Source organism: Phascolarctos cinereus, unplaced genomic scaffold (assembly GCF_003287225.1).
Source record: "Phascolarctos cinereus isolate Bilbo 61053 unplaced genomic scaffold, phaCin_HiC Scaffold_3;HRSCAF=262, whole genome shotgun sequence".
NCBI lineage: Eukaryota > Metazoa > Chordata > Mammalia > Diprotodontia > Phascolarctidae > Phascolarctos > Phascolarctos cinereus.
The window spans coordinates 108,865,900-108,880,687 of NW_027555736.1; the positions used below are offsets into that span (position 1 = coordinate 108,865,900).

The window sequence follows — 14,788 nt, forward strand, 5'->3', positions numbered from 1 at the left end:
AAGTGCTGCTCACAATATTTTGTTGTCAGTGAGATCTTTCATTTTCTTTGACTGCTTTAGAGTATTATGCCCTAGTAGTTCCCACTGGGTCAAATGATGTAAACATTTTAGTCACTTTCTTAGCATAATTACAAATTGCTTTCGAGAATGACTGGACTAATTCATCTAGGTGGTACAGTAGATACGGTAGCAGACCTGAAGTTAGGAACACAGGAGTTCAAATCCAGCCTCAGACCCTGGGCAAGTTACTTACCTTCTGTTTGCCTAGGTTTTTTCCTTTGTGAAATGAGGATAATAATGGCACCTCCCTCTGAGGGTTGTTGTGAGGATCAAATGAGATAATAAACAGAGTGCTTAGCACAGTGTCTGGCATATAGTAAACACTGTATAAATGTTATCTCTTATCTTTAATTCATAGGTTCACCAAATGTGCCAAAAGTATAATGCACCAAGCATGTCATTCCATTATCCCTCCAACATGGACTGTTCCCATCTTTTGTCATTTTGCTGGGTGTGAAGTTAGAAGTCAAAATTATTTGGATTTACATTACTCTTAATGAGTTATTTCATGTTGTTATTAGTAGTTGGCAATTCTTTTGAGAATTGTTTGTTTGTTCATGATGAGAGACTGTATGATGCAGTGGACAGAAAGCTGACCTTGAAGTCTGGAAGACCTGGGTTCAAGTTTGACTTCTGACACACACTGGGGGTATGAATCTAGGCACCTCTCTAAGACTCTAAGTGTTAGGGAAGGTGCTGACCTGTGTTAGTATAATTTTCCTCACCTGGAGAGTTCCTTCTGTCATTGAAATCACAGGTCCGTTCCCTATTCCCCTATCCCCCTATCCCTTGTTCATCTCCTTTAACCACTTATCCATTGGGGAATAGCTCTTGGCCTCAGGTGTTTATGTGAGTTCTCTATATATCATGACTACTAGACTGCCAGACCCTTAACAGATATTTGATGCAACAATTTTTTCCCCAGTTGGCATATTCCCATATCCTAGTTGCCCTTTAAAGTTATAGATCAGAAAGTCTTCTAAGAAACTTAGTTTCTGGAAGGTGCTAGAGATTGAATGGTATATTAATGGCTTCAACTGATGGTAGAAATCTTATTCATTCTTTAAGAGGAGTGGGGTGGGGTAGGGTGCAAATCACTGTATATTCCTCTGTGGATCTCTGGGTTTCTGGCCTGGAGCAGGGGACAAGGAGGAAAAGCACTGAAGAGGCAGTGACCTTCGTGCAAATCCTGATTGAATTGTCAACTGAAAGTGAGTTTGACTGTGTCTGTGGCAAAGGAAATCATGGTGTTTGACAGACAGGTTCATGAAAATGGGACTTGGGAGAGCACCTTTGATGACTCTTCTGTTTCACAAAGGCTGGATATGATAATGTTTAGCCTGCAGACACCATCAATATGGTAGGGATTATTAGTGAAAGGGTTGAAACCCTGAACTGAACAGACAACTCTGAATATCACACTACATTGTCTTGCCAAACCCCAAATTGAATTTGAACTCAAATTCTATATTTTTAAGTGAATCAAAGGGCAATAGAATTTGTAACTAGAAGAGACTTTAGAAATCATCCAGTGATCCATAGCAACGAGCTCAGAACCTCACACATAGTAGGTGTTCAATAAATATTTGTTGGATGAATGAATAAATCAAACTTTTATAAGAAAGCAAGCTCCTTGTATCATGGTTCAAGCTGGACCTGAACCTATATATTTTGAACTAGATATGAAGAAAATTGAATTTGCGTGTCCTGTGTCAAACAGACACAGCCTTCTCTTCTGGAACTAGGCAATGTACTCGTTCTTCTTGAGTCTTCCTGGCATTAGAGGAACTTCTATCACCTGGATTCTTGGTGCTACCTTGGAGGTGACATATTGTTTCCCACTCACTAGCCCTAACTTTCCCCAAGTCCTGGCCCAAAGCACCAGAGCCAGAAAGTATGCTTCAGACTTGGGGTCCTAATGGAGGCGTTTGCTGTCAAGGGGGTTAGGCCCAGGAGGGGGGAGATGGACAGAGACAGGGTGACTGTCTGTAGCTGCTTTTCCCAGAGAAGCCCAAACAGATAATAAAGCCATGTAGAAAATAGGATTAAGGTAATGAACAGGCAGGATGGAGTTTGATCTTTCAATAAAGCCAAAGCCTGACTGACAGGCCAATCCGAAAGGTGGAACAATATTGCCGGCAGGACCTGGCCGGCTGCTCTGGCTTCAGTGTGGGATGGATTCTTTGCTTTTAACCTGTCACGGTTGAAATGCGAGGAGCCACTGGATTTTTCCTTTCATGTATGTTGGGAGGGGAGGGGGTGTGGAGAGGCGGAAGGGTCTACTGTGAGCAGTGTTTCTCCTGCTAGCTACCTGTTCTGGATCCAGGGTGCTTCTTGCCAATTTCTTATTTCTTAAAATTTCCCTCCTCTGATAGGAATGATGGACTGGGCTGAGAATGGAACGGGACTATGGAGTTGGGAAACTCTCGTAGGGGATAGAGAGTCAGGGCATTGTGTATTTTCTTTAAAATAGTGAGTAGCTCCTGGAAGGCACTTCCTCCCTATCCTCAGCCCCTCAGCCCCCCCACAGGCCACCTCCTGAAGAAGGTTATCTAGTTGTGCCGCCCTCCCTCCTGAATACACTGTATTGAGTTTGGGTTTATTTATCTGTGCCCTTACTGTCTCTCCCTGAAAGAATATAGGCTTCTTGAGGGCAGGCCTCTTTCCTTTCTGTCTTTTTATCTCCGGAGTCTAGCACAGTGTCTAGCTCATAGCAGAAACCTAACCAGTGCTTTTGAAAAAATGGATAGTAGCAGTAAGAGGACTTATTTTGATAGCCCTTTAAAGTTTACAAAGGGCCTTCCTTACAACTCTGTGAGGTAGGGAGCAAGAACATTATTATTATGGGGAAACAGGCTCAGAAAGGTTGAGTAGTTTGTCCTGGATCATACACCTACCAAGCGTCAGGGCTGGTTGGTATTCAGTCTCAGGTCTCCACTGACTGCCCGTTCAGTGCCTTTCTCCTGTGCACGCTTGCTCTCAAGCAGCCGCACGCTCCAGGTCTAGTACTCCCTGGCTTTGGAAGCTTCCTGGTTAGATGTTCATCCTGTCCAAAGTATGAAGCACTCCACTAACTCCCATGAGGGCACACTGTAGAGTTAGAGCTCATTACTCCTCCATATTGGGGGTTCCCTGTTCTCCTGGCATCCAGCACCTACGAGTTTTAGGGCAGCGGTGCAGGTATGGAGAGTACTAGGGAGAATACAGGCACTGAAACACAGCCCATCAGTGCTAGAAACCGCTGGGTATCTTGGATTCGAAAGTAGAGCTTATTTTTGTTTTCTCCCCCTCCCTTCTGACGTGTCACCTGCGATCGAGGATATGTGGATATTGCTGAACTTTTGGGAAATTGCCAAATTGGCTTTCCAGTATTCTCTTGGACACTAGGCCCCAAGAGTGGGGGTAAAGGTGGCTCCCAAGTAGGCTTTCCTGACCCAATGAGTAAGTAGGTGGTCTGTGGCCCCGCCCCTGAGGCTGAAATACACTCTTCAAGGATTTAAAGCGAATGACCTTTGTGCCTTGACCTCCTTAGCTTCAGGCAGCATCGACCTTTGGCGGTGGTTGTAGCGGTTACCTAGTGGATATTTATTTGATGGGGAAACCTATCACTTTATCCCAGGAAGAGGGGCTTGTCAAAACCATTTTACTTTTGTGATGCTGAATGGAGAATCAGCCCATCATCTCCTTCTGTTCCTCTAGTTGTATCTGAACAAAATCTAAGGTTAGTTATGTGTCCTGAGCTTTGTGAAGGACTGGAGACCTCACCCAGCACCTACTGATCTTGCCAGCTGCTCTCTGAATGCTCAGCCTACGCTGAGGGCTACACAGAACCCGTGTAACGGGCCTCGTGGAAGGCATAGTATTAATGTTGGTGTGGCCTATACCTCTGGTACTCTCTAGGGGACTTTCTTAACTCTTGTGTTTGGTTTCTTTTCTAAAAAGGAACACTTACTGCTGGTCGGTTTGCTGTTAACCACACATCAGTTAACATGGCCCAAGGCCCAAACCTTTATATCCCAGCTAAGCCATACATCTTGGCACGGGCCCCCAAGTACTGCAGTCTCCATGAATTTATGTAAAACCATTAACTGCTTCTAATACATATGCACTCCTTCTTCATCTGGTGGAAATCCTTTTCTTCTAGGGCCAGCTCAGGTATCATCTTTTCCATGAGGCCTACTGTGATTTTTATCTCTCCTCTCTTCACCCTAATTTAAAATGATCTTTCCTTTTACAGACTTTATTAGTGTTTTTGGATCTCCTTATCACGTCTATCACGTCCTACCTTATACTGTATTTATTGTGCTTATACTGTATCCGCCTTGTTAAAGTATAAGTTCCTTGAGCATAAGGATTGGCCTGTATTTCATCTTTGAGTGTGTCTTGCACATAGTAGACACTTAGTCTCTGACTCAGAACTGAGCTGTGAACATTCATGAGTCCTGATCTAGATAGTGTCTCTGTTCTAGGTTCCTCAAGCAGCCTGTGCTGGCTTTTGTACTTGGGGCTTGCTCCAAGTCCTTAGACTGACCAGCTGGCCGGTAGGCTCCCTTGATTTCTCATTTTCTCGTAATGCACATTCTACCCTGGAGATCGTGGTTCTTTGAGGACCAAGAGTGGTGCTGGCAGTTCCTCTGAGCTGTTTGGTATTTTTCTTCTCCTTTCCTCCCTTAATCTTACCCCTGTGTCTCTCATGTATAAGTGGGAAGAGTCAGGCTGTATCCCCTCATTCTTGCCTTCCACCGAGTCTTACTCTGTTCCCTCAGAAGTTGTAAGGCTTGTTTGAGCAATTGAGGAGAACTGAGCCTGTGCCTTCCTCTTGGATGGGCACAGAGTCCAGTGCCTCAGAGGACCGCATGACTCTCAGATGCCCTGGGAGGGTAAGGAGGGAGCCAAGGCTTCCTCTGCTCTCTGGAGAGGATGGGAAGCACTGGCCTCTGTCCCTACCACTCACCCTCAGGAGGTGGAGTCTTAGTGGGCTGAGCTCTTAGGCATATTGAGGGGTGAGTGCCAGGAAGGAATGGGCAAGACCTGGAGAGGAGCCTGCCTTGTGGACAGCAGGGGCCTGAAGCCCTGGATGTGGCCCCCCCACCCCCACCCCAGCTCTGGGATAGCCATAATGCTTGTAGAACCTCGGGGGCAGGGTCTGTTTCCATCTGTTCCCCTCCCCCGTGTCCCTGTGCACCCGAGGCCTCAGCCTCTGCTTAGAGTGATTAGGGGAACAGCCCCTCTTTAAAGTACCTGGCCTCTCCTTTGAAAGTATTAGTGACAACAGCTTTTTTCATTTTCTTTTTACCTCTTTAAGGAACCCTGTAATTTCTTTCTTTTTTTTCTCTCTCCTTTTTCTTTCTCCCCCCTCTGTCCCCTTTTTCCCTCAACTCTTTGAAATCGGCTTTTTGCCGGCTCTGACACCAAACTGATACTTTGCCTGTTTCACTTCTCCTTATCCCTTTATGGCAACAGATGTTGAAATTTTGTATCCTTTTATCTGCCCGGCTGCTGCCCCCTTCCTGTAATTACGTTCCCCTTGTTAGCAGTACAAAGTGGGCTGCTTCACGACTTGGCCTTTGAGCCATTGTGTCTAAACACGTGTGCACGCACGCGTGCTGGTCTGAGCGTGTATGTGTGTGCGTGCCTGTGTTTTTAGTAATGGGCTCTTCAATCCTGAGTAATAGGGCTGGTTGTGAGGAGGGCTGGGTCTCTGCTGGCCTCCATTTGTTTCTGCCCCTTATTCAGAAGTGGAGAGCGAGGGGCTCCATCCAATTATTGCAGTTGTGACCCAGCCTGCCCTCCCTCCCCCATCCTGCCTCCTTCAGGTGTTCAAAGCCTGGAGAGAGAATGCTTTGGGCAGGGTCCCCAGGAAGTGAGAGAATACAAAGTTATTGCTGGGGAATTGATAGAGGCTTCAGAATGGGCTTATGAACAACCGAGTCAGGTTAGACAGGGCCTTGAAAGACCTTCTACCAAGAGGCATGTGGCTTGATTTTTTTTTTCCCACTTTGGAATGAGTTAGAAAAGGCCAGGGGGCCCAGTTTTTGCCCCATGTCCAGCCCCACTCATCTTCAGGATGACAGTAAGCTGCAGCCAGTTAAGCAAGCGATATATGCTCAGCTCTCCCTGTTCAATCCATTTCATATAGCACTGTGTCTCTGGATAAGTCACTAACCTCCCTCAGCCTTAGTTTGTTCATCTGTTAAATGGGGGGAGGAGGGGGGTTTGAACTAGACAGTTTTTAAAGTCCCTTGAAGCTCCAGATCTGTGATCCTGTGGTCTTCTCCCAGAGCAGTCTGGTCATGGATTCTAACATATCAATTGGTATTAAGTGTTTCTCAAGTTAATGAATATTATAATAATTTATAATAAAATATCATAGTTCTGTAAGCAGCTAAGTGCCACAACAGATAGAACATTGGATCAGGAAGACCTGAGTTCAGATCAGCTTCAGAGCCTTATTAACTGTGTGACCCTGGGAAAATCACTTATCCACTGTCTGCCTCAGTTTCCTCATCTGCAAAATGGGGATAATAATAGTACCTACCTTCAAGGTCAAATGAGATAATATTTGTAACTGCTTTGCAAACCTTAAAGCGCCATAGTTATCATAACTGTCGTTATTGAAGGTTTACAAAGCATTTTTATCCTTACAACCCTGTGATAGGCAAGGCAAGTTTTATTCCCATTTTACAAATGAGGAAAATGGGGCTCAGAGAGGTTAAGGGACTTGCTCAGAGTCAACACAAATAATATGTGGCCGAGTTGGGAGTTGAGCCCAGGTCTCCTAAAACCAAACCCCTCACCCTGTTCTATTGTGTCTCCTCTCTCTGGTCAACCATCCATCTCTGCCATTCCCTTCACCACCCACCAGGTACCTCTTGCACCTGCAGGACACACACTCATTGATGTGGGGCTGTTGTGAGAAGAGGGGTTTCATTTGTTCTCACTCTATGTTCCATCCTAATCTTTGGAAGCCTTTATTGCACCTAGATGCATGTGGGGTGGGTGGGGCATACCTATGCCTTAGAATTTTACAATCTTATACGGACATAAAACATGAAATTGACAGCAAAAACATGGTGATGTAGGGGGAAAGCAGCAAAAATAGAAACAGGACAAGGATGAAGTGCATGGGAGGTGGGGTGAGGAGTGAAGTGAGAATTTTGGGAGTTTCCTGATCAGGTAAGTTTTGGTCCAGGAAAGCTTCTTGTAACAAGTAGGCTTTCAGAGAGGAGCTGGTTCAGTAGCAGAAGCCTTTCTTGGGGGGCATACAATTCTGGGGTAGGACTAGACAAAAAGAGATGGTGAGTGGGTCGAATTTGGCTTTGAGACCTTGATTGGTCTCAGTTATCTCCTTCCCCCTTACCTGCACAGCTACTTGGTCGTTGCCGCATTGGTGGGGGTGGTATGGGTTTCCTGTAGGTCTCTCCAAATAGCTCTAGCTTTGAGGCAGTGGATATTGAAAACTTACCTTTAGCTAGGTATACCCCCATTTGTTCTGAAGTAAAGGTTTTTCACCACAAATATGTTTTAATACTCTCCTTCTGTGATTAGCTGTTGAGATATTCCCTTTTGGATCCAACCCAACTCTCTTGCTATCATGTGTGGGGCAACTAAGTTTGCTAGGATGGGGCAACTATCCTTTTTTCTGATGCCCGTTCTGAGGAGGCACCTGAAGGCACAAGGGCAAAGTAGAACTAGCATCTACTTCTTAGGCCTCCTGGAAAACAGCAGCCTAAAAGGAGAGAGTGAAGAGAAGGTTCCATCCCAGTCAACCCTTAGTAGTGCCTCATTCATCAGGCTCACACACATGGTCCAATCTGTCTTTATCTTTCCCTGGGTCGAAAGAGAATTAGTGATCGAGAGAGAAAAGGAGGTGAATGGGGAGTCCCCCCTTTACACACTACCCAGATACCTAACGAAAGCAGATGGCTTTGTTTGCCTTGGGATCCAGATTTTATTTTAGGTTTTTGTCTGCTCCACTAAAGGAGACCCCCAGTGCTCTCCCTCACTACCCGCCCAGCCCAGAGGGGCTCCAGCATGGCTGCCCAGTTCCCACACAAGTGGTGCTAGAAGCCAGGGACTCAGCCCTCCTTCCCTCCTCCTCCTGTGGATGGTGAGAGGCTGAGGAGCATTCTTGACATTCTTTGCAGAGAAAAGGGGTGAAATGTCTGAATTTGGGGGTCACTGTGTTATACAAATTGCAATCTAATCGTTTTTTCCAAGAACATACTTGGGCTAAGAAAAGAAGCCTGGGAGGAGGGAAGACAAGGTGACAGACAGCTTGTTTTGTCCCCAAAGTTTGGGGCCATTGTCGGGGCGGTCTCCCTCCCCCTTCGCTTAGCCTTCTTCTGCCCCAGCAGCCAACAGTGGTTTTATAGTTAAATTGGTGGTAGGGATGATCATGGGGGGAGGGGTGTCTACGGTGCCATTTTTGTTTGTTTTCCCAAATCAAAGCCCCAGCAGGAGGCCTGTGGCACTGCTGGGGCTCTATTTGAAGAGAAGGGCCATTTCCCAGAGCCCAGTGTGTCCATTTATACGCTGAACTTAACCTCACGGGCACCCACACAACAGAACTTTGAGAGTCCTGGTGCAAGAAGGTAAAAGAAATTGTATCTTTTTATTGGACCATTTGAAGTGTGTGTGGCCAATTCAGAGAACCCGAATGCAAAGGGGGAGCAAACTTCTAGCCTGACCACCTCTGTTCTCCAGCTCTGACCCCCCTTCGCTTCCAGCTTTCCGAGGCTCTGCAGCTGGCCTTGGATTGGGTTCACAATGTTTTATTTGGGGTATTCTGCACTTGTCCCTGACTCCTAAGGCTTCTGGTGCTGATATTTCATGTTGGAACTAGGAAATAATAGGAATAGTCTAAACTCCATTAGCTGCCCAAATCCTGATATTCCCAGCTGCTTCTTGGTGCATGCCCATCTCTGACCCATTCAGATCTATGGCATCTCCTTAAAGTCATGGTCCTAGGATCTGCTAGGTAAGGATATAGCACTGCTGCCTTCTGATTGATCTCTCTTCCTCACTGACTTTGGTGAGGCATCTAAGATTCTACTACCTTGGAATGGGTGAGTCAGTCCTCACTGGGCTCTGCTCTCCCCCTCTCCCCCCAATTACCCCTCCAAGCCTGCTTCCCACCCCATAGCCTTTCATCTTCTATTTCAAACAAACAAACATGAAATTACTTCTTCAGATTAAAGGAGAGAGCCCCTCAGTCACTCATCACCACCTCACTAATGGGAGGTGGGGAGGGGGAGGAGTACACCAAACGGGACCCAAACCCAAGGGCGGAGGGAGAATTGTCCTTTCCCCCCACCCCACTCTCTAACCTTAGTGGCATAATGCCTGGGGAGCCTATGTGCAAGCAATCAAGGAGCCCAGTTGCCAGTGAGCTATGACCCGCTAGAGTGGAGACCGCTGAATTGTCAACTGAGGCATCCCTAACCTCCACATAAGCTCCCAGCCACAGCCAAAGAACTGTATTTGATCAGATTAGAGGATGATTTTATGGGACAAGGCTCTCTCACCCATCCTTGCTCTGGACTCCCCATGGGAACCCTCGGATGTGATAAATCTCTGCACTCAGTAGACTGAAGTCTTCTGCTTTTATTGTCTCTCCCCACCCTAAATTGGGCAGTGGCATCGTTTGCACTGAGTAGCCCAGAAACCTGTTTCTCTCCTGGCCCTGGGTCACATGGGGAACGTAGAAATAGAGAAAGGAAAGTCTTCTGCTGAGTGGTCCTCCCCCTTAGGGTGGATGCTAGGCAGGGGGGATATCTTTCTGTAATCAAAGGTCTTCCTCCTCACTCTGGTGAGTTGCTAAATTGGCCCTAAGTTCCTAAGGTTTAAAGGCAGCATGGCTGAAGGCAAGGGGCTAAAATTCTGTGGTTTGAAAATTCTGGAAAGAGTGGTAGTCAGGCCATCCCACCTCCTCTCAGTTATTCTGCTGTTATTCAGGGTCTCTAGTCTGTTTTTCATCCTCCCTCATAAGATTGCTTTTTCCTCTCAGGGTTCTGGTATCTTCTTCTACTTTCCCAAGGCTAAGGTCTAGAGACCTTTCTGACTTGTTTACAGGTGTGAACATTCTACGGGACAATTCAGTGTCTCCCTGAAGTAGTTAATGGGTCAGGCCTGGAGACTTTTTGGAGTTGGGAGCCTTCAATACTTAACTCTTCCTTTTCTGTCCTGCAAAAATACAAAACCCAATATCCTGGCGGCCCAACCTAACCCAGGGTGGGAGGGATTAACAGGTGCACTTGATGTTGGGGGGCGTTGTTAGGACCAGGAGGCCTCCCTAAATGGTTGCTAGGGGTCTGGCATCAGGGGCTAGGTGGCTGCCCACTGCCGCGGTCACGGAGGGAATTACACAGCCACAAAGAAATTGTTATTCCCTGTAATCTGCTCTCTGGAGAGCAGGGGTGGGGGAGCGGGCTGGGCCCAGCAGGCCAGGAGCTGTGATCACAGAGGCGTGCTGTTGCAGAGAGAAAGATGGGGGCCAGGCCAGGGCCAGGGCTGGGGCTGGGGGGCTTTTGCCTTCTGAGCTGGGAATGACAGGGCCCTGCTGCTAAGCTGTTTTCTCAGCGATTTCTCTCCCCAGATACAAAGGTGTTTACTTGTTTTACCATCTCCTGAAACTCCCCTTTTCCCTTTGTGTGGTCTTTATCCCCGACGAGGTTTGAGCCCCAGATTACAGGGAGGAATTAAGGCATTGGGCTTGGGCAGCTCAGAGCTGTTGTGACCCATGGGATCAAGGACTATAAAATAACCACATGTGTGGGGGGAGATCCTGACCTCTCTGGCACAGCCCATTCATTGTCCTGAGATGGAGTCAGCCTGGGCAGCAGGCGGCCAGGCGAGCAGGTGTGACTGGATAGGCTGAACCTCCTGATGCATTTGAGCACTTTTCTAGGGGGTTGTGAGAAAGCCTGGAGCAAAGGAAAAAGGAAGGCTAGGGCTGAGTTTTCTAACCAATATCCTCTGGCCCCCCGGTACAGGTGTAGGAATAGCAGGAAGTCATTGTGGCAGAGAGATGGGTTTGGGATGAGGTAAAGTCACCATCCTACCCAGACCAGCTAAGTGTTTGTATTGTTTCTTCTAGGGGGACCCACAGGGAAAGGTACAGCACCCTCACCTCAAAGTATAGGCTCTAAGAGGAGAGGGTTTTTGTGGTTACCAGTCATTTGAAGGTTGTACAGTATCCCCAGAGGAAGACAAGGTGATGATGCCTCACAGGAGTGCCTTCTGAACCCTGGACATGCTCCCCTCTCATCTCTCTTTTCCTGTCTCCTCAGCGGGCAACTGATGACACACTTGGGCCGGGACTTTCACCGAGGGGCTGGAGTGCTGGATGTCCTGTATGAGACACCCTCTACGCTGCTGTCCTGTGGCTATGACACTTATATCCGATACTGGGATATCCGAACCAGCTCCCAGTGAGTCCAGCCACCCAGAACGGTGGGATCAGGAGGGAGGTCTGGACAGCTCTTGCCCTATCTCATTCCTGGCTTTCTCTCCCCCCCCCCCCGGCTCTCCTTATAATTATAGCTGGGGCTAAAGAACACAAAGCTTTAAGTTGTTTTAGCCATTGTGGGGGAGGCTTAAGAGTTTCACTAGGGGGTTGGGGTCACCACTTATAGGCACCTCAGTGTCACTCCGTGTCAGGCCCAGGATTCTGCTGCCAACATAAGCCCCAAGGGTAATGCCATGGGGAACTGTATTGTCTGCCTTAAAGGTCAGGCACATTCCCAGCTCCTTTTAGCAAACATTACTGGCTCTGTAATTGGTCATTTTTTTAAAAACTCACTTGGATCCATGTGTATTTCCTGCCTGTAATATATCTCTTAGAGGTAATGAGCCCTCTGGGTGAATTAGGTCTTCCTTTAATTTGCTTTAAACTTAACATTCTCAGGCTTCAAAGCAGATAACTCATCCTAGAGTTTTGGGATTTGGTGGTTACACACATGCACACACACACACACTCATTCTCACTCAGTGTTTATCATTTTACAGATTTTGATCCTGTCCTCTCAGCCTTCTTCTTTACAGACTGAAGTCATTGTCCTTTCAGTTTATTCTCAGCAGTCTCTTCTTGCCTCCTCCTCCTTGAGTCATTCTAGGTGTTTGTCTTTGGGCTTTTTCCAGTTCCATTACATCCTGTGCATTGGGTCTAGGTGTGGACAGAGACCTAGGTTGGGAGCATGTGTGGGGCACTGCTGTCCATATCTCGTGTTGGCCTTTGTGGCCATAGCCACCCACAGGACAAACTTGTCCAGTGGCTCCTAAGTGCTTTTCTTGGATCCTAGCTTAGAGCTCTTCAGTCCCTATATGGATGACACTGTACTTTTCTACATGGCTCGCCGGCCCCTGCCACTTTCTGATCATTCACATAGCCCTTAAATAGCTTTCCCATCATCTTGACTTTCTATTACCCTGAAGAATTATGTTTTGTCTGCAGGCTTAGAGATTTCGCAGTGGACTCCTAGCAAGACTCCTCCCCTAAGTCCTCTTCATCCACATTTCTGTTTTCACCCTCAAAAAACTCTGGGGTCAGACACAATTAACCTTGGTAGAAATAACATTTCTATTCCTCCAGTAGGCTATTTCTGTTAAATACATGGAAGTTCAGGCTTCTGCCTTCTCCTATGCCAGTAATAATCTACAGGCCCATCATTATCTCTTTGATATAAAAGCACTAGAATTCCTTGGTGCTGTGTCCATTAGTGGATTTTGGTGATGGGGTGCTGTTGACCATCCTGTGTTCCTTTTTTGGAAAGGAAATGTGTGATGGAGTGGGAGGAGCCTCATGACAGCGCCCTCTACTGTGTGCAGAGTGATGGAAACCACATGTTGGCCAGTGGCTCTTCCTACTATGGTGTGGTAAGACTCTGGGACCGACGCCAGAAAGGCTGCCTGCATGTGAGTATCTCACCCCTCTTACCATTTCATCCCTGCTATCACTTATAGAAGTCTGGATCTCTTTGTGCCTTCCTTGACTCTCTGCCTTGGGCCCATGCCCAAGACAGTCATGGCTGACTCAGCCACGACTCCTTGTCAGGGAGGAAGGTTAGGGATCCTTGGATACAAGACTTGATGGGAGTCAGCAGCCCTGGCACCTGTTCTTAATCTCCCCTCCCTCCTTTACCTGTGTAACCTCTCACTCCTTCTCATGTATCTGCAGGCCTTCTCGCTATCATCTCCAACCAGCAGCCCTGTTTACTGCCTGCGTTTCAGCACTACACACCTCTATGCAGCAGTAGCCTCTGCCCTCCATGTTCTTGACTTCAAGACTCCGTGACTGGCTGCCCTTGACAGTAAACTGACTCCTCCCCACACAGGACCAGGCAGAAGGCCTACTCAGGATCAGCCTCCCTAGTCCTGCCTGAAGAGAGCAGCAAATGACCCTGTGATCATCAGACTCTGTGCTTTTAAACCAAAGACCATTGGCATTTGGTAATCTCGATGTTTCCATTTGGGAGAAGGGCTGTTCCCTATGTCCATACCCAGCCAGCCAACCACTTTGGAGCCTGCTAACCTAAGAGAGTGGGGTCTGGACTGGGGACTCTGTCTTTGCAGGACCTTGGGGCAGATGGATCAGTACTCCAACATGTGCACTGAGCCCCCATGACCAGCCGCAAAGACATAAGAAACCTTCATAGCTTTCCCAACTGGCCTGTCATCCCATGTAGCCTACCTACCCTTCTCTAACTATCCTTCCTGCTGGACGGGATCAATCTTCAACTCCGCAATTAGGACCATGCATAGGTAAAATAAGCCCAGGCCCCTGGGGAGGGAAGAAAAGTAGGACTCATTTTTGGAAAGCATTCAGGCCCTGAGCTCCCTAGGCAAACAGAGGACATTGGAGATTCAGCTGGTTTGATTTCTGAGCCAGTCTCTCTGGCCTGGCCCTGTTTTGTGGGGTACTATGGGAAATTATATTTTTAATTTATTTTTTTAAATAAACCTTAGCTGTTAATGTGGATTTTGGCAACTCTCTTAGTACCTGTAGAAAGAACTGCAGGTGGAGATTCAGCTTGCTTTAGGGGTAGAAAATTGGTCTTAGGTCCTAATTCTTAGCTACCATTTCCCACCTTGACCCCTAGAACTTCCTCAGTGACACTGGGCTGGAAAGATTCCATTCTTATAGAACATTATATTATAGCCACTGTCCTGTCTCCTCTCCACTTCTCTCTATATATCCTTTTTAGGAGCTGTAGCTTCTGCCTACTTGTGTTTTTTTTGTGTGATTCTACAGACAAGCCTTGTGTTATCACCTATCCCCATCCTGCCTTGCTTGGGGTGAGGGTAGGTCTAGCATACACTACAACTCTGCCCATTAACCTGAATTTCCAACTGCTCAGACTTAAACAACGTCCTCCATGGGCTTGAGGGATATTTAGTCCTTCTCTGTGTGTTCCCACTCATAGAACTATGTGCTTCTTGTTGAACTCTACTGGATAGGGGCAGCTAGGTGGTGCAGTGGATAGAGCACCAGCCCTGAAGTCAGGAAGACCTGTGTTCAAATCCGGCCTCAGACCAAACACTTAATTAACACTTACTAGCTGTGTGACCCTGGGCAAGTCACTTAACCCCAATTGCCTAAAAGCAAAAAATAAAATAAAATAAACTCTACTGGATAGGCTGGGCTAGCTTGACCAGGCCTCCCCTCTAGCATCAACCTTGATTCTATGTAAACATTCAGAAAGTCCCAAATCCAGAAAGAATATCGCCT

General features: G+C 47.1%; 1 protein-coding gene across 4 annotated transcripts in view; it reads left to right on the top strand.

Annotated features, from left to right (window-relative positions):
* The window catches only part of FBXW4 (F-box and WD repeat domain containing 4), a 111,144-nt gene extending 97,106 nt beyond the window's left edge, over window positions 1-14,038 (top strand). For 3 of the 4 annotated variants that reach the window (XM_020967075.2, XM_020967073.2, XM_020967067.2), the window contains 3 exons: window positions 11,352-11,492; window positions 12,834-12,975; window positions 13,238-14,038. In XM_020967075.2, the coding sequence (XP_020822734.1) occupies window positions 11,352-11,492; window positions 12,834-12,975; window positions 13,238-13,354 (400 nt within the window). In that variant the 3' untranslated portion in view covers window positions 13,355-14,038. The remainder of the gene's footprint in view (window positions 1-11,351; window positions 11,493-12,833; window positions 12,976-13,237) is intronic. The other variant, XM_020967083.2, reaches the window with a different exon arrangement.
* Window positions 14,039-14,788: the final 750 nt, after the last annotated feature.